This window comes from Crotalus tigris, unplaced genomic scaffold (genome assembly GCF_016545835.1).
Source record: "Crotalus tigris isolate CLP2741 ecotype Arizona unplaced genomic scaffold, ASM1654583v1 scf7180000019173.45859301935:6455823, whole genome shotgun sequence".
Classification (NCBI taxonomy): Eukaryota; Metazoa; Chordata; class Lepidosauria; order Squamata; family Viperidae; genus Crotalus; species Crotalus tigris.
This window is the reverse complement of record NW_024097414.1, coordinates 6,312,287-6,329,748: the sequence shown is the minus strand read 5'-3', so window position 1 is coordinate 6,329,748 and position 17,462 is coordinate 6,312,287. Positions and strand designations below refer to the sequence as shown.

General features: G+C 60.6%; 2 protein-coding genes across 6 annotated transcripts in view; one reads left to right on the top strand and one right to left on the bottom strand.

Moving 5' to 3' along the window:
• The window catches only part of LOC120315728 (coronin-7-like), a 30,054-nt gene that overhangs the window by 6,797 nt on the left and 5,795 nt on the right, over positions 1–17,462 (top strand). For all 4 annotated transcript variants that reach the window (XR_005558760.1, XM_039360556.1, XM_039360555.1 and 1 more), the window contains exons 8-22: positions 1,905–1,991; positions 2,164–2,246; positions 13,859–13,913; positions 14,030–14,087; positions 14,172–14,317; positions 14,400–14,495; positions 14,814–14,957; positions 15,125–15,248; positions 15,409–15,584; positions 15,702–15,810; positions 15,951–16,037; positions 16,148–16,290; positions 16,849–16,953; positions 17,070–17,155; positions 17,238–17,379. Coding sequence is in view for 3 of the 4 variants with exons in the window: in XM_039360556.1 (XP_039216490.1) it covers positions 1,905–1,991; positions 2,164–2,246; positions 13,859–13,913; positions 14,030–14,087; positions 14,172–14,317; positions 14,400–14,495; positions 14,814–14,957; positions 15,125–15,248; positions 15,409–15,584; positions 15,702–15,810; positions 15,951–16,037; positions 16,148–16,290; positions 16,849–16,953; positions 17,070–17,155; positions 17,238–17,379 (1,641 nt within the window). In the remaining variant the exon portion in view is untranslated. The remainder of the gene's footprint in view (positions 1–1,904; positions 1,992–2,163; positions 2,247–13,858; positions 13,914–14,029; positions 14,088–14,171; positions 14,318–14,399; positions 14,496–14,813; positions 14,958–15,124; positions 15,249–15,408; positions 15,585–15,701; positions 15,811–15,950; positions 16,038–16,147; positions 16,291–16,848; positions 16,954–17,069; positions 17,156–17,237; positions 17,380–17,462) is intronic.
• VASN (vasorin) lies at positions 6,032–13,494 on the bottom strand. Of its 2 annotated transcripts, XM_039360558.1 has the most exons (3): positions 12,395–13,494; positions 11,417–11,573; positions 6,032–8,479 (listed from the first exon to the last, which is right to left on the bottom strand). In XM_039360558.1, exon 3 carries the CDS (start codon positions 8,467–8,469, stop codon positions 6,481–6,483), a length of 1,989 nt encoding a protein of 662 aa, XP_039216492.1. In that variant the 5' UTR covers positions 8,470–8,479; positions 11,417–11,573; positions 12,395–13,494; the 3' UTR covers positions 6,032–6,480. The 2 variants fall into 2 exon arrangements, with proteins under 2 accessions (XP_039216492.1, XP_039216491.1); XM_039360557.1 differs by lacking the exon at positions 11,417–11,573.

Sequence of the window (17,462 nt, the reverse complement as noted above, 5' to 3'; positions counted from 1 at the left end):
AGGCGTGGGGGCTGCTTCCCAGCTCCAGAGCTGGGAATGGGACTGCTTGGAAATGGGAGCACACAAGCACCCCCTGAGGTCCAACTGGGGCCCCCTTTGTAGCCTTGCAGGCAGACTCTTCCTGATTCTGAGTTCTCAAGGAGGCCATGGGAAGCCAGGAATGAGCCAGCCTGCATTCAGGGACCCTATTTACAGCACCACTCTGCGCTGGGCAGAGGAGTGTCAGAGACTCCCCTCCCGGTACATCCTCCCCCCCCCCCCACACACACAAACGCTGCACATCTGGGAAAGTGGCACAGGGGCAGAGAAGCCACAACAGAGGAGAGGGCTGGAGCTCTGCTCTGCTCGGAGGTCATTGCGCCCCTCCACCCTCCTCCTGCATACCCAGGGACCCTTCTGTGAGCAGGGCTGCTCTGGCAGGAGCCCCAGGGGAAGAAGGGGTCACTGGAGGCTCTGTAACCAAGAGGCATGGGGGTGTCTCGAGCTTTGGGCTTCAGGCTGCTGCGAGTTGAGAGGGAGGAGGCTCCCCTGAGTTGGCTAAGCAGCATGGGGGGGAGGGGGGCGAAGTCAGGAAGCTGTGGCCAACCAGAAGGCATTGCTGGCCGGGAGTCACAAACCGCTGAGCTCCAGGCTAGCTGTGAGTCGAGCAGCCGATGATCTTCTTCAGGAGGCAGGTTGGGGGGGGCTGCTCCCCCCTCTCCATACCGTGCTGACGTGGCTGCCTTCCTTTTGTCTGGAAGTTACCACTTCCCGCCTGTTTCCCCATGAAATGGAGGGACTTGCCTGCGTCATCTCTGCTGTCAGTCTCAGAGCTTTCTTGGGGGATGGTTCAGTCAGTGCAGGAGAGCAGCGGGGGCGGAAGGGGGGGAGCAGCGGAATGTCTGCTTCCTCCCTCCTGCTTTGCTCCGTGGTTGAGGGTGGTGGGATAGATGGGGAGAGTCTGCCTGTCTGTTCTTCCTGGGTAGGAGGGTCTGACGTGGCTGTATTGGGCCATGGGCATTGTGCCACCTTGACAGCAGCCTTTCGATCTTCTGAGAGGGCATCTGGAGCCTCTGCCCCTCCTAGCATGGCCTGCATGAAAGGTCTGGTCTAGGGCTAGGTCCTGGGTCTGGCCCCAGCAAATGAGGGTGGCACCTTTTCTCCACTAGCTTCGGCCAGGAAGAACAGGGGCTGGAAAGGAGGGAGTTGGAGGGCATAGCTGGGCTGATGGCCCCAAAGGGCAGATTGTGATCCCTGCAGCTGGGAGAGAAGAGGCTGCCCTTTTCAAGCATTGGCACCCCAAAGGGCTCTGCTCAGATCAGCAGTGGCCGCCTGGGCCTTCCTCCGCCTAGACAGGGCCCCCAAAATGCTGCTCTTGCCTCCTGCGTGCAGTTTGTCCCCAAACCTCAACCTCCCAACTGTCAGCAGAGCACCCCACAAATCTCCTATTGGCTCGAAAGCATCTCCCCCCCCCCCGAGTGCATCACAGTCCTTAATCTGGGCAGAACCTGTCCGACCCTCCAACTATCTGAGGAGAGGCCAAGGTCCGTTTTATGTCCCCCAGTGGGCTGTGCAGATGAAGGGTGTTCCCTGCAGCCCTCTGCCCTCTGGCTACGCAACGTCTTTGGGCTGGGAACATCAGACCAAGGTCCCCTCAGCAACTAAGAGTTGCAGCTGACCACCAAGGAGGCACCCCCATGCCCACTTCCTTTCACACAAATTCTGCCCAAGATCCAGCAGTCCAGAAGAGCCACAATGCAATGCCAGCCCAAGGAGTCAGGAGCCTTTGAAGGGACTCACTTGGGGGGATGTTCCATCCCAAGGGTCTCCTCTGCCTCTTCCCACTCCAGATGGGGGTGGTGTCACCTTCCTAGTAGGAATCTGGAAGGCAGCCCCTCCCCCAGCCCTTCATCTTCTCCCCCCAGACTGTCCTGGCGCACACAGGCGGCAAGGAGGCCCGGCTGCTCTGGGTGAACGCAGAAGGCTTCTTCCTCTCCGTGGGCTCCAACCAGGTGGGGATTCTCTCTGCCTCTGCTGGGGGGCTTGGGTGGGGGTGTGGCAAATCCTTTCCGGCAGGCTGGGAGCCCTTGCTCTGCACCCTCCTGAGAGGACTTCTCCCCACCACATCCTGCAAGGGTTCTGGGGTCCCTCTGAGGCAGCCCCTCAGCCTTGCCTCCCTTCCAGATGATGGAACGGGAAGTCTGCCTCTGGGACAGCCGCCGGTTGAGCAGCTCCCTGGCCTCTGTCACGCTGGACGCCTCTCCCAGGTAAGGGGGCGCAGCAACTCCCAACATTAAGGGGTGCAGAAGCCAGAAGGGGGGAGAGAGGCAGGGATGGGTCAGGCAGGCATTCAGCTGGGCTGGCCCAGAGGCCACTGGGCACAGTGGAAGGCCCCAGGGCTGGGGGGGGTGCAGGGGGGTCTTACTTCAAGCAGCTGGCTAGAGTTGGAATATGGACTTTGCAATTGCCATTCCCCAAATAATCCCTTCTGGCCACTTCCAGCTCACCGGGGTCAGCTTTTGCCTTTCCCCAAACCTTCAGGGGTCTCCACAGGGCTTTGACAGGGCACATCAATCCCTCCTGGGGCATCAATCCCTCCTGGGGTGGCCTTCTGGGCTGGGCTGAGATCCTTTTAACGACTCGGGTGGGGGAGGCACCACTTAAGCTCTGACCTCCTTGCACCATCCAAGGAGCCAGTTTCAAGCATGAAGGAAGGGAACGGCTTGTTTTGGCTACCACCAATAATTCTGAAAAAAATGCGTGGTGCTGCCGCTCTGGCAGGTTTTGCAAGGCTGCCGTCCTGTTGCCATCGAACTGATAACCGAGGGGTCTGATTCTGACAATGGCAGGCAAGGGGCGGCTGTGTGTGGGAAGGAAGCAGCAATGGGGCTGTTTCTGGAAGGCTACTGAGCTGGGGAGGTGTGCGCCTCCCTTCCTGGCCCCTCTGGAAACTGATGGATGGTTGGGCCAGGCTTCTCTTCTTCTATCCTCCCCCCCCCCAGTGGGGAATTAAGCTGGGCCTGCTTTTTTGGCAACTTCTTTGCTGCTTGGCTGCAGAGAGGAGTTGACTGCTGCTCTCCGGCCAAGGACAACCAGCGGCAGGGAGCTGCCCCTCTGCCCACCAAGCCTCTCTGTGGCAGGGCTGCTGTGTCCTCAGCCCTTCAGCGCCAGCTCCCTGCTGTCCAGTTCCCAGGGCAACTCGGGGAACGGAGGAAGCTTCAGAGAAGAGCATATTAGCTCTGCGGGGGCACTGGGGGAAGCAGACCCTGTTGCTCAGGAGACTTGGGAACTCGGTGCAGGTTGCGCCAGGAAGGGCTGCTGGGCATGTCAGAGCAGCCTCCCTTTGCCACACTGAAGCATGGCTCCAGCCCTGGCTCCCCTCTGCCTGCCCTGCCCCCTGCATTTTGCAAAACTTCTCCAGGTCAGCTTGCTTGGGGGCAGCCGGCCTGTGGGGCCTCCAGAGGCCCTTCTGGGTTTCCAACCAAAAAAGCCTGCCCGCCAGGCTGCCCAACTAGCCTGGTGGAGCTGCTCCCACCCGCCAGCTGATGCCCCCATCTTTCCTTCAAGGTGATGAGAATGGGCTGGCAGTATTAGAGGTGGGTGGACAAACTCCAGGGCTGGGGTAATGGGCTAAAGCCAAACCCCCCCTCCCCGGCTACCTCATCTCATAGATCTGGCCCTGGCTGGGGAGGCTAAACTGGAGCTGAGCCTCATCTGATCGGGGGGGGGGCTGCAGTTGGCAACCCCTCTAGGAAGCTCATCACCAACATAGACTGTCTGAGCAGGCCCTGTGCCCCGGCCATCCAAGAGGGTCTCTCCACCCACTTCCCTCGTATCTGAGTCACCTCAAGGAATGAGCAGCTGGCACCCCCTTCGGCCAGGCCTGGTCCCATGGCTACGGCTGGCAATGTTTCCAGGGAGCACTTTGGAAGGATGTTTTTATCCCCTCCCCCAGCAGGGGCACCGAGGGGCTGGCAGAAGCCTCTGCTGCCAAGCCCTACATTGGAGGCCGCAGAGTCAGCCCTTTTCCCTCCCTGGGTGACTCAGGCAGCTGGCGAGCTCCGAGCTCCCCGCCTTCCAAGCCCGGAGGAGCTGGCCAGGACCCCTGGGTGGGACTGGCTTGGCTTGGCCATAGGGCTGCCGCCTGCCTCCCCCCTACTCCTCATTTCTCCTCTCGGCTGCGGTTGGAAAATCCACGTGGCTCATAAGGAAAATATTTGCTCAGCAGCAGTTTTTGCAGGAATCCAAGATGTTAATTTGAACAGTCTGCTGAGGATGACAAAGGGCCCATTCAGTGGGTCAGCTAGTCCCTGTGAGGAGCTTCCTCAGTGCCGCCCACCTTCTCCAGCTTCCCTGGGGGCCCTCTGGCTTCCCTGACCCCCCCCCCCAGGGCTGGCCAGCTTTGGTGCACCCCCCTTTCCTGAATTAACTGCCCTCTGACACACCATTGCTGGCATGAGACTGGGTGCCTTGTCATGCCAACGAATGGATGGTTGAACTCTGGAAAAGCCTCGTTCAGTAGATCAGGCCTCTGACCTCTTCAGGATCCCTGCAGGGAGCTGCTTTGGAGCAGCAGGACCTCTTTGGCTCCATGGGGGGGGGGAGGTCTGCTTTCTATGGGCTCTAAGGGTCAGATCTGCATGGTGAGCAGACAGGCTTCAACTGCTCCCCTCCTCCAAAGGCTCTTTTGACATGACCACCCAGCAATGCCTGGAGAGAATCTGCCTGGAGTGCAGGGGAGGTGATAGACTATGAGTCAGGTGACCCTGCACAGGCGCCCTAGGAGGGTCGCTTCTTGGGGGTCAAAGCAGGGGGTCCTTCAGAGGATAAAGAGAGGGGAATGTGGCTTTGGCTGTGCTGCTCACAGCCTGGGTTCCCCAACACAAGAGCCATTTATGAATGATTTATCAACTGAACCTAATTGTGTGCATTCACGCATCACCTAGAGCTCCAAACCAGCAACCATGATTTAGCTAGTTTGGGTCTGCGATCCACGCAGTGCCTGCCTGATCCAGTAGCCGCAGCAGCAGGCTTGGGAAGTGAGAGAAGCTGGCTGGACCAAAGGCCGGCCAGGCAGAGGCAGCTGTGTAAACACCATTCAGGCTTGGCCGGAGCAGAACTGCGGCTGACACTGCCAAAGGGGGGACTGCCGGTGCCAGGCCATAGCGGCCTTGCCGGGCTGGAGCTGGGGGGGTGCGGTGAGGGGGGGTGCTTTAAGAGGTGACTCCTCTTGCCCTTGCCTGCTCCAGGGGCATTTTCACTGGTGCATGTCGGGCTGAAGGGCTTCAGCCAGGCCTGGAGCCAGTTGGCCCCCTCACTCTTGCAGAGGTCAGCCCAGGAATCTGTGCGTCTCTCTCTCTTCCTGTCAGGGTTCAAAGCACCACCTGACTATGCCTGCTGGGCTCTGTGTGGTTAGCCAAGGCTGAGCAAAGGGCAGCACAGAGGCTGTGCCTAACATTCAACCCATTTTTGGTGGTGCTGAATGTGGTCCCTGGATACAGACCGTGGCCCTGCTCTGCCAACAATGGAAACGCGCAAGACTGGATCAGTCCTAGTTAGGTGCCCCCCACCTGGCTTAATGCATTCTGCGAATCCAACCCCTGGTCTCATCATCTGAACTGCTTCTACCCAGAAGAACCTGCTTCTGAGGACAAGGAGGGGCCAGAGGATGCCTCCCTCAAGGCCTAATTGGCCCTCCTCGCCTGAGGTGCAACTGGCTTCTAGGTGTCTCCTTCCAGCTACTTGGGGAAGATGTGACCCCATGGAAGACCTTTGGTCCCCAGGGCTGCAGCTCAACAGGGCTGGCATTACAAGTAGATGCCTTGGGGTGTTGAGTAGCGGGCGGACGGGATCAAAATGGACAGATTCAGTGGGGGGGGGGGATCTTCCATACTTTCCCATCCCAGCACATTCTGTATTCTTCGCCTGCGGTGAGTACTGGGCGCCGTGTGTTTGCATTCCGTGCCTTTTTTGCAAGCGCAGCCTGTGAACAAGGCTCTCTTGCTCACACTCATATTTTTCTACAAAAGCATTCTTAGCCTGTACAAAACTGTTGTTTTTGTATAAAAGCATTTATCATCTGATTTTACAAAACATATCAGTCTGTGAGGAAAGTGACTGCGCCGGAGGAAAGGAACCAGTGACAAATAAGAGTTCAGTGTTGAGCCCTTGGGGCCCACTGGGGGTGCCTGGAGGGTTTGGTTTCTGACCCTCCTCCTCCTCCTCAGCTAACGGAAGAGGCTCTGCTCCTTCATGTAGGTTTTCTTTACAGCTGCCCGCAAAGGTCTGCAGGGCTGTGGCTCCCCTCAGCAGAGGACTCGGGTGCTGGCACATAGGGTCCTCTTGCTGTAGGAAGAGGCCTCTTTCTGTGCCCCTCTCTGGCCTCTCCCTGGGCGCTGTCCAGACTGGCACCAAGGAAGCCACCCACACCCTCACTTTCAGCACCAATGAGATGCTTTGCCAGACTCGGGGCCACTGCTGGGCCAGGGCCCTTCAGTGCCCCTAAAAGTAGGAAGGCCCCAGGGCCTGTAGGGTAGCAGTGCCTGTGAAATGGGGGTGCATGAGAGGCACCTCACACTCCAGGCTGAGGGGCGCCACAGTCCTGGGATTTTGCGTGACCAGCTCCCCCTTCTCACCACACATCGCCACCCCCTCCAGTTCCAACGGGCCGGAGCCGGGGGCCCCGGGGGCAGCATGGGCCTTCCTCTGTCGTCTGTGCTGTCGCACGTAGTAGGAGCCGGCGGCCGCCAGCCCCAGCAGGAGCAGCACAGCTGCTACAGAAGGTGCCACCACTATGGGCAGGTCAGGGCCTTTGCTCTGGGCGACGGGGGCGTGCTGTTGGTGGCTCGGGTGCAGCGTGTGGGCCTCCACGCAGAGCTCCTCCTGTGCGGTCTTGTCGCCCAGGGCCCCAACGCAGATGTGATACGAGGAGTTGGGCTTCAGGGCCCGCACCGTGTATTCGGGCAAGGCGGCTGGCAGGCTGAGGGTGATGGGCCGCTTGTCTGGCCCCGAGAGGCTCCAGTAGGTCAGGCGGATGCCCTTGAGCTGAGTCTTGGAGCGGATGTAGTTCTGCAGGCCCACTTTGACGGAAGTGCTCCCCACGTGCTTGATGGCTATTTGCTTGGCCTGAGTGGGCTCTGGTGGAGAGGTCACCTGCTCCCTGACCACCTCACAGTACAGGCCGGTGAAGCCCAGGGGGCAGAGGCACTCCGGATGATGGTTGGGGCCTGGCTGGCACAGGCCCCCATTAAGACAGGTATGCGGTGGGCAGAGCTGGGCCTCGGGGCTCGGCTGGCCCTCCGGGGTGAGGGAGGCAGAGGGTGTGAGGCCGCCATCGCTGCTGGTGGGGCCGGCGGGGCTGGCCTCTGGAAGAAGGGGCCTGCTGCTGGGAAGGGGGCTGGTGAGTTTGGGGCTGGTTGCTCGTAGGGTGCTGGTGCTGGTGGTGGTGGTTGGGCAGCCAAAGTCTGCGTACTCCATCTGCCGGAGCAGTCGGCCTGCATTTTTGGGGGGGAAGTGGCAGCGGGTCTCTTCTGGCCTCCGGAGTGAGGCTTTGCCGAGCCTTACCCAGCTGACGATCCAGCTCATGTGGCAGAGACAGTTGAAAGGGTTCTCCGCTGCTGTGACTGCCCTGAGCCTGGGGAAGGAGGCAAAGAAGTCCCAGGGGAGGCTGTTGAGGCTGAGGTTGCTGATATCCAGTTCCTGGAGTTGCTGGAGCTGCTGGAAGTCCTCTGCCCGCAGCTGCGAGATCAGGCCGTTCCCTGCCAGGCTGAGCTTGGTTAGTCCAGGCAGCTGGCTCAGGACCCCGGGCACCCTGGCCAGCAGGTTGTCCGAGACATCCAGTTCGTGGAGGTTACGCAGGTTCTGCAGGAGCTCCTCATCCACACTGCCCAGGCCCAGACCAGCCATCTTCAGGGACTCCAGGCTCCGGACATGGAAGGTGCCTGTCTCGAGGGCCGTGATTTTGTTCCGGCTGATGTCCAGCAGCAAGAGGGTGGGCAAGTTGAGCGGTGGCACTGTCTGCAGTTGGTTGTCCTGGAGCTTCAGTTCCAGGAGGTTTTCCAGTGAGTCAAAGGCAGCTGGGTGAATGATCTGGAGCTGATTGCAATCCAGGTAGAGCCGCTCCAGCAGGCGCAGTCCGTGGAAGCTCTCGTTGGTGACCTCTTGCAGCTGGTTGGAAGACAGGTCGAGATTGTGGAGTCCTGGCAGTGGCTGGAAGACGTTGCGTGGCAGGCTAGCTATTAGGTTCTGGGAGAGGTCCAAGAGCCGCAGAGCGGGCAGGCCTGCAAAGCTGTCCTCATTCAGCAAGCGGAGGCCACTCTCAAACATGTACAGGTGGGCCGTGTCTAGTGGCAAACCCTGCGGGACGGCAGGGCTCCTCCTGGCGATGCAGAAGACGGTCTGAGGCTGGTTGCACTGGCAGTCAGCTGGGCAGCTCTGGGCAAGGCTTCCAGCTGGGAAAAGCAGCAGTGCCCAGATCAGGGGCAGCCTCATGGTGGAGCTTCTGCAGAGAGAAAAGCAGAGTGGCGGTGGGTCACTTTTGACTTGGAGGGCGTTTCGACAAAGCCACTGTGGGCCAGCCCTGCCCAAGCTTTTCTCCTAATGCTGCAAGTCCTTCTGGGTATTTGCCTGACCCCAGGACTTTTCTGGGAGGCAAACCTGGCTTTTACCCTACACCCCCCCCATCATGGTTGTCTATGGAGACAGGCAGGTGGCACCTTCTCCGGGATCAGCACAGGGCAGAATGGAAGCCAGCTTTCTTCCGAGGGGAGCCCCCCTTGAGTCTTGCCAGCATTTGGTCATCTCCAGGGGTGGGGGGAGGGGAGGCACCAGAGAACAAAGGGGAGGGGGCTGGCCATTTGCAGAACAGACCCTGGCTTATTGGGAGGACGTAGGGCTGCCAGGGCAGAGTTTTTTTTGGGGGCTGAGGAATGTTCTTGCCCTGCCAGCCCCCTCCATGCACCGCCACTTTGGGGCATCCCGTCTAACTTGGCTACTGCTCCACAGATGCCTCCAAGGCGGGGGGGGGGCAGCATGTGATTTTCATTGTGATTTCATGGAAAGCCAGCAAAGGAGGGTCTCTCCTATGCCGACATCAGAATTGTGGCTCTGCCCATCCCTCTCCAAGCGCTGGGGAGGGCAAAGCGCCCCCCCTGGCATTCTTGGCAAGGATGGGCAGCCTGGCTTGGAGAAGGCAAGACAGATCCCAGCCGGCTCAGGTGTGCCCCCCACCAGCCAGCACGCAATCACAAGCAGCTCCTCTGTCGCCTCATTTAATAAGTGAGGTGATTAAGTTTGGCTCTGGGGCTCTCTTAGAAACGCTGTTGCTCACCAGGTGATCAACTCTGGAATGTGCAGCTGGAGGAAGAGGGGAGGGCCGTGAGTTTGCTGGGTTGGGAATGCTCTGGAGGGGGGTAAGGCATAATCCTGGACCCTTCAGATGAGGAGCAGCGGGAGGGAGGGAGGGAGGGAGGGAGGAGGGATCTTGTCCGAAGCAGGAAGACTGGCTGGAAACTGAAAGGTCTCCCAAAGACTGGGCTGCTGCTGCTGCTGCTGCTCCTCCTCCTCCTCCCTGGCCAGGCAGAGGCTGCACCCACACTGGTGGCAAGGGGACAGACCCCTATCTTGGATAAGCCCCCCCCCTGCTTCTGTACCCTGCCTCGGCTTCCTTCTCCAGCCAAGTTGGGCATGGAGTCGCCTGGGCTGTTGCTCAGCTTTGGGCACCCCAAGCACCCCCTCTTCCCTTCAGAGCCATGGGGGGGCGAGACAGGAAATGAGCCCCCAGCTTGGCCCTGCACGGAGTGGGCAGCTCTGTCTTCTGAGGGTCCTGTGGGGAAAGGGTGCAGGTGCCCCACCTGCGCTTGGGCAAGGCCTTTGGGCGGCAGACTGTCCTCAGCCTTACACAGACATAACCCCTAATTAGGCCAGGGAGGAGCTGCCTAACCCGCATTCCCGTGGCCAGGAGGAGGAGGAGGTTGCAAGGAAGTTGGGCAGGTTGGGTGGCAGCAGCTGTGGGGCAGTGAGGATGGGCAGCGCCGCCTCTCGCTTGCCTTGGATTTTGGGATCAGGACTTTGGGGCAGCGCTCCTTGCAAATGGCTTGGGGGGAGAACCCGCCCCCTGCAGTGTGGCTGGAGGTTTTTGTGATGAGTGGCACAGAAGAAGCCCCTGTCCGGAGGGGCCGTGCCCAGCTCTGCCCAGCTTGGTGCGTCCTGCAGGCCTGGGACTGGGGCACCTTCTCACAAGGCTGCATTGTCCAGGCCGGCCCTCCTGCTGGAGGCTGGAGCCAGATCAGGAAGTGGGCTGTGGGGAGAGCCCCGACATCCGTGTCCCTCCCAAGATGGCAAGAAAATGCAGACTTTACCCCACATGGCAAGACACTTGCCTGGGCTGAGCTGCCCAGGGCTGTGGAAAATGTTGCCCCCCTCTCACTTGGGGGGCTAGGGGTCAAACAGGAGTCAGCTGCCCAGCAGAAGTACTCTGCCCCCTTCCCTGCAAAATGAATTTCCAGCTTTCCCTCCACTTTGTTTCCCTTCCTCCTCCACTGAAGGGCTTGGCAGTCTCTTGCCTTTCCATCCACCGCATTCCTGCCCCCCTCCTGCCCGTGCTTCTCCAGCTCCCCTCAGGTGCTGGGGAGGGAAGGAGGGAGCCAGCAAGCAGTGTTCAGCCGCTCATCTGGAGTGCATAGGAGGCTGCCTGCCCGCCACACCCTCCTGCCCTCCGACCATCCCTCGGGCTCCGAAAGAGAATTCCCTTGCGCGAGCAGAATGGCAGAGGCTAGCTGGCTGGCGAGGGCTGTTTTTTCTGGTTGGATCCTGGGCCGAGGCAGCTGGCCAAGTGAGAGATGAGCTGATGCCCCTGAGCCCAGCCTACATGTTGGCCAGAGGCTCCCCTGCTCCCCCAAGCCCTGCGTGTGGGAGTTCCCAGCTGGGCGTCCTCCGGATTAGTCTTCCTCTGAGGCCAATTTGACTGCTTAGTCATGAGAAATCACAGCATTACGCACCCTTGTTGAACCCCAACTGTATGCAGTCTTGGAACCAGGTTACTACAGAAGTGCAATTCAGCTGCTGATTGTACCCTTGAGAGGGTGCAGATTCCCTGCTTGCAAACTGCTTCCTTGAATCTCTGTGAGCATAGGCCGCTCAAGGAGATAGGTACTCCTCCAGCAGCCTTCCTAAAATTCCTGACACCCACCCACCCCCTGCCAGAAAAAGGAAACTGGTCTTCCCTCTGCCTGGTCTAGCAGGCAGGACCTGTATTCTATTCCTACTGAGAAGGAGCAGCTCCCCACCCCCCTAGGAGGGGCTCAAGGGATAATCCCCTTTGGGGCTGGCCCACTCAAACAGTCAGGAGGCCTTTGCTAAGCTGAAGCTGCTTCTGGGAATCCCTTCCCTCCCTCCCTCCATCCTCCTCGGGCACAGGGCCACACGTTGCTTCCTCTACCTGAATAGCAGCTCTGGAGGTCCAGCAGCTCTCCAATGCCCCTCCACACAGCCCAGTCCAGTCTGTATCGTCTCTTGGCAATTCTTTGAGGAGGGGAGAGAGCAGAGGGGGGCCTTGCAGTGGTCCAGGTGCCTCCCTAGCCCTGATTTTTTTTGCCCTGGAGAACAAGAGGGGAGGTGACAGAGAAGGGACACACACTCTGGGGCTCACGGCTGGCAGCCCCAAACTCAGGCACCCTTCCTGGCCAGATGCCCAGCCAAGTTCCTGAGCAGAGATCTGGGGGGCAATCCAAGAGAGACGGGGTGAAAGGGGGGGCGGCTGAAGGCAAGACTGCCTGGCCAGACCAGGGGCGAGGAGGAGGAAACCGTCCAACAGCTTCACTTCCTCTTGCTAAGGGGGGATTATGTGGGGAGAGCCAAGATCCCATCAGTTTGCCTTGGCAAGAAGTGGGGGTCGCCTCTGCTCTCCCACTCCAGGGTCTTTGTGTGGGCATTCTCCAAGTGGGGAAGGGATCCCCCTCGCTGCTGAGGGCCACTTTGGGATGGCACCCAGAGCAGGGCAGAGGAGGCTAGAACCCACTCCAGTGGGCCACAGAAGCTCTTGAACTGGCTGGCATCTACTGGCCCCTGCCTGGAAGACTACTTTGCACATGTTCAGAGTTGCCCATGGCTGAGCCATTTGCAGACCTCAACAGTTCTTCTCCAGAAAGGGGAGCGGATTCAGCGATCTCCCCCCCCCCCGTCTGCCTGGGTTACCAGCTCCGGCCTGGAGTCCTGGGTCATCCCAGAGGAGGCTCGGTGATGACAGGCGGAGTGCCTGAAATCACGGGGGCTGGAAAGGGGGCGAGGGGACGGAATTGTTCGTGCACCTCGAGCGCCCTTCCTCGCTCTACCGTTTCCTCCGCAGCGGCCCTACGGAGCTGCTCCGATCCCCGCGAACCGAGGCGCTGTCCGGGCAGCGACGGCTCGAAGCACTTACCCACCGGGCTCCTCGAGGCAGGGCCGGGGTGCTGCTAGCGAGCAGCGCGTCGGGGCTGCTGCGGCGCCCGCTCCATCGCCGGCTCCGGGAAGCGGTGGCGCCTGGCGGCTCCCTCCCTCCCAGCCAGGCTGGCTTCGACTCTGCTGACTCGGGTTTCAGCGCCCGGAGCCGTGGAGGGGCGGCGGGCCTCGATTGGCTGGGGAGCCGGGAGGAGGAGCCGCCAGCCCCAAGCGGACCGCCCCCTCGCCGTACCCACCCCCACCGCCTTCTGCTCGCCCTGGAGCCGGTTGCCCCGGGATGGGGGTCTCGCGTCGCTGGGGCTTCCGCCTCCAGCCGGGGACCCCGTAGTCGGGCCCTGGCCAAGCGGGAGCGGTGCCCTTTGCCCCGAGCAGATCCCCAGTCCCTCTTGCGGGGCGGCTGTTCCTGTCCCTGCAGGGGATCGCGGGGGAAGGGAGGGAGCTTGCAGCAGTTCCCCTGCCAGTATGAAAAATTCCCTAGCTGACCCCAGTGTCTATAGCGGGATTAAAACTCGGGTCCCCCACCCCTAGCCTGGTGTCTCAGATCCTCGCCTGGCAGGTGGGGACCAGCTCTGGTTGCCTGCTGACCCACCCCCGGGAGAAAGAGATGTGGGGCCATCAAAGTCTGGGCAGTGGGTCAGGACAGGCCCACCCCAAAGGACGCCCGTCTCCCGCACCTGCCGCTGTGCCAGGGCCGCATCACACCAGGCCTGGTGCCAGGATTCCCTGGCAGCTAGTCACCCCCAAGGAGGAGGTTTGAAAGACCTGCTGGGCCTGTTTGGGGAGGGGCCGGGGCCGGGCTGTGCTTGCTCTTGTGAGCTTCGGCCCCTTCTCAGGTGGCTGCAACTGCCCCAGAGGAGCCCAAAGAATGGCCTTTCCCTGCCCGCAGCCGCCAAGGGGGTTGCAGACCAAGGGGAGAGGACTGGCTGCTGGCAGGGCCCTTGAGAAGGATGCTGATGCGGGGCTTGACAGTCACAGAGCATGACCCAGAAGCCGTCAGTGAGGAGGAAGCGAGCGCTGTGTGGGGAGACAGATGCATGCTCCCTCCCAGCTGCCACTGCCTGCCAATACAGGGGCATGAAACTGGTACTTTTCTTCCAGCTTCCAGTCCTGGGAAGAGAGAGGGTCTTGCTCCCACTTGCTTAACGGGAGATGCAGGCGCTCTGCCGCTGCAGGGCTGGGCTGTGAAGGGAGTCCAGCAAGGAATGGGTCAGCGCTCTGCCTAGGTTGATGTGGGGGGCAGGGGAAGAAGTTGCCAAGTGGTGAGAAAGATGAAGATTGGAGGGAAGTTGGGAGGAGGCCTGGGGGGCACATCCAAAGAACAGGACAGGCAACCTGACAAGGGGCTGCTGGCTCTGGGGAGGGAGCAGCAGGTGTTCTTGGCAGCAGGCGGCATCTGGATCAGGGCTCTTTTGCCGTCTCTCCAACGGGGCCTCTTCCCTCGCAGGCCTCTGATCCCACTCTTCGATCCCAGCACCGGCCTTCTTCTCCTGGCAGGGAAGGTAAGTGCTGCTGGCCTCACGGGGCCGCTCATCACAGGCCTCCCCACCCTGTGGGAGTGTGGGGGCAGGCAAGAGTGGGTCTTGCAGCAGTGGCTGAGGCAGCCGTTCTCTTCCAGGGAGAGAAGGTGCTTTTCTGTTATGAGGTGCAGCCTGCCCAGTTGGCCGTGACAGAAGGTGAGTTCCCCCCCCATGCCAGCTTGCTTCCCCAGGGCCCCTAGGCGTGGAGGGACCCTTCCCCGCTCACTCAGCTCTGCTCAGTTCACCAGTGCTTTCTGGAGACGAGGACCCAAGGGGTAACCCAGCTGCCCAGGCTGGCCCTGGATGTCACAGCCTGCGAAGTGATGAAGGTTTTGCAGCTGAGCGACTCGGCTGTTGTGCCCATCAGCTACCTGGTGCCCAGAAAGGTAAACCAGCCAAGCTGCCCGCGTGGGAGGAGGTGGGGCCTCTGGCTCCGGTGGGCCTTATTCACCCCGGCCTGTCTTGCAGTCCACACAGGAGTTTCACAAAGACTTGTTTCCAGATTGTCCTGGGAATGTTCCGGCAGCATCTGCTCAGGCCTGGTGGGCTGGGGACAGCACGCAGGTAAGGAGGAGGGCTGGGCTCTCCCCAGTTGGTGGCCCCCAAGATTTTCCCCAGCCACCCTGGACTCGACAGGGCTTGGTTTAGTGGTGGCTTCTTGAGCTGAGCGCCATCAAAGCGGCAGGCCTGCCCCAAGGAAGACTCACGGCCACTGGTGGCCTCTCCTGCCCAGAGTCCTTCTCCAGGGAAAGAATGCTGTGGTCCGTAGCATTCCAGTCCTGGCCAGCAGTGACCCATGCTCCTTGTCTTGCCCCATAGCAGCACCTTCCTGGGCCTTGGCTCCTCTGGCAGGTAGTAAACTTTCCCACTTTCTTGCTTCAGGTGGAGACGGTAAGCCTTGATCCTGCCCACAGGCCCAGCCCCGGCTTCCTCTCTGCCTGCCTGCCTCACCTCGACCAAGACAGCCGGCACCCACCCTCCACCCACGTGGAGGCAGGGGATCAGGCCAAGGATCTGGAGATCAGAGTGAGTGGCTGTGGCTGACAGGGCGCCTGGTAGCTTTGCCCACTTTCCAGCGTGCACTTGTGCCAGCTTCCTCTGAGCAGGGATGATCTGGGCCCGCCTCCATTCCTCGGTGTACTGGCCTCCAGCCTGCTTGCAACCGGCTGATGCACAGCGTTGCTTTTTGCTAGGTGGACAGCAGCCTGTCGTCTCCTGGCAGTTGTCTGACATCTCCCTCCAGTGCTGCCCCGTCTCTCTCTGCCACCAGCGGCTTTTCCTCCAGCCCAAGCCAGCGGTCCCTGCCGAATATTCTGGGTAAGGCTCTGTGGGCCAGGGACACCGGCGGCCCGCTCAGCATCCAAGAATGCCCGGGCTGCTTAGAGTGCTAAGCTGAGGTGTGAATGCTGTGGGGCGCAAGGAAGATCCACGAGGCAGCCGCCCCCCAGCCCCGCTCATCCCATGCCTTTCTCTCCAGGCCCGAGTTCTGCCTTCAGGCACATCGAGGGTGTCGTCTTACCTCGCAGCACCCACATCACCAACCTGCGAGGCTTGAGCCTCACCACACCAGGGGAGTGTGACGGCTTTTGTGCCAACCGGCATCACATCGCCATCCCACTGCTTGCCACGGGTGGACAGGTGGCCATTTTGGAGGTGAAACACCATCCCCACCCCAAGGCAGGGTTCAGTGGAGTGTCTTCCCCTGTCTTGCGAACGATAAGGAGGACCGGCTGAGGGTTAACAAATGGCTTTCTTCCTTGTCTCCTGCAGCTCTCGCAGCCAGGGCGACTCCCTGACACCCCCATGCCCACCATCCAGAATGGGGCACCTGTCTCGGATCTCTGCTGGGATCCCTTTGATGAGCAACGCCTGGCCATCGGTAGGGACCGGGGGGTCTTGCAGCAAGCCTCTCTCCTGGGCCATGCACCCCAGCCTTTTGGGCCGGCTGAGCCCTGCCACAGGGCTGCACCCCATCACAATGGTCTTTGAAGCTCTTCCTTCCTTCCCTCTCTGGTGCAGCTGGTGAAGACACCAAGATTCGGCTGTGGCGGGTTGAGCCAACCGGGCTGCAGAAGCAGCTGCTGGAGCCAGAAGTGGTTTTGAGAGGTCAGGACCCCCTGTCCCTCCGCACCATTCTCCTTGTGGCTGGCCGAGGCAAGATTGGCTAGGGAAGCCTAGCGCTGCTCTGAATGCAGCCTCTCCCCTTCTCACACCAGGCCACACAGAGAAGATCTACTCCATCAAGTTCCACCCTCTGGCCTCCGATATCCTGGCCTCCTCCTCCTATGACAAGAGTGTCCGGATCTGGGATGTGCGCACGGGAAAGCAGGAGCTTGGACTTCACGGCCACATTGACCAGGTAGGGAGCACAATGGCCTCTCCAAGTTCTTTGTCATGCGCAGAAGTAATCTGCGGAACAGCCAGCAATGAAGTTCCTCAGCCTGGCAGTGGAATGGGACGTCAGCTCCAATTAGTCTCCAGTCTGTCTCCAACTCAGTCAATGCCAATGAAAGGGAGGAGGAGCAAGGCCGGCATTGCAGGGGGCATTGGAGGGTGCACAGGTGAATGGCAAGGCCAGCACGGCTTCTGCAATTGCATGGGGGGGTGTGGCAGACGAATGGAAGTGCGCACAGTTTGGGTGAGCCCTGCCATTGCCATTCTGGCCTGACACGTAACAGGCAGTTTGGCTGCCCCAAGCTGCATGCCATGTCCTTTCACCTGCCACGCCCCACCCCATGCCCCCTGCAATGCCAGGAGCTGCAGTGGCCTTGCTGTTCACCTGTGCACCCCCCCCCCCATGGCCCCTGCAATTGCAGAAGCCATGCTGGCCTTGCCATTCGCCCGCACGCCTCCCCCCCAAGCCAGCCCTGCAACGTCAGAAGTCGCACTTTGAGGGTTGACCTGTTATTCCTTTCAGATCTTCAGCCTGGCCTGGAGCCCCGATGGATGCTGCCTGGCCACCGCCAGCAAGGATGGCAAAGTGCGAGTTTATGAGCCTCGGCAGGCTGCCCAGCCCCTGCAGGTCAGGGTCCGGGCAGGGTCTTCTGGAGGGCAGTGCCCACGTGCATCCTGGATGGGCCAAGAGGGCAGCTGTGGCACATTCTCTTTCTGAAGCATCTCCCCCTTGCCCCCTAACAGGATGGCCCAGGGCCTAAGGGGGGTCGAGGTGCCCGTGTTATCTGGGTCTGTGGTGGCAAATACCTGCTGGTCTCCGGCTTTGACAGGTGAGGCTTACCCCTCTGCCATCTCCCGATTGCCTGCAAGAACATGGCCTGTCTCATCTCTTACCCACCCTTCCTCTCTCAGCCGCAGCGAACGCCAGCTCTCCCTGCACCAGGCTGAGGCCCTGGCCGCTGGACCGCTGGCCACCATCAGCCTGGACGTCTCTCCCTCCATCCTCATCCCTTTCTATGACATGGACACCAGTGTGGCCTTCTTCACAGGCAAAGTGAGCCAAGAGGGAAGGGAGCTCCTGCCGCTCAGCAGGCAAAGGGCTTGGGAGGCATGTCCGAGAGAGCACAGCAGGCCATC

Coding starts and splice junctions, on each gene's coding strand:
- VASN (XM_039360558.1), bottom strand. CDS start 8,469: ATGAGGCTGCCCCTGATCTGGGCACTGCTGCTTTTCCCAGCTGGAAGC.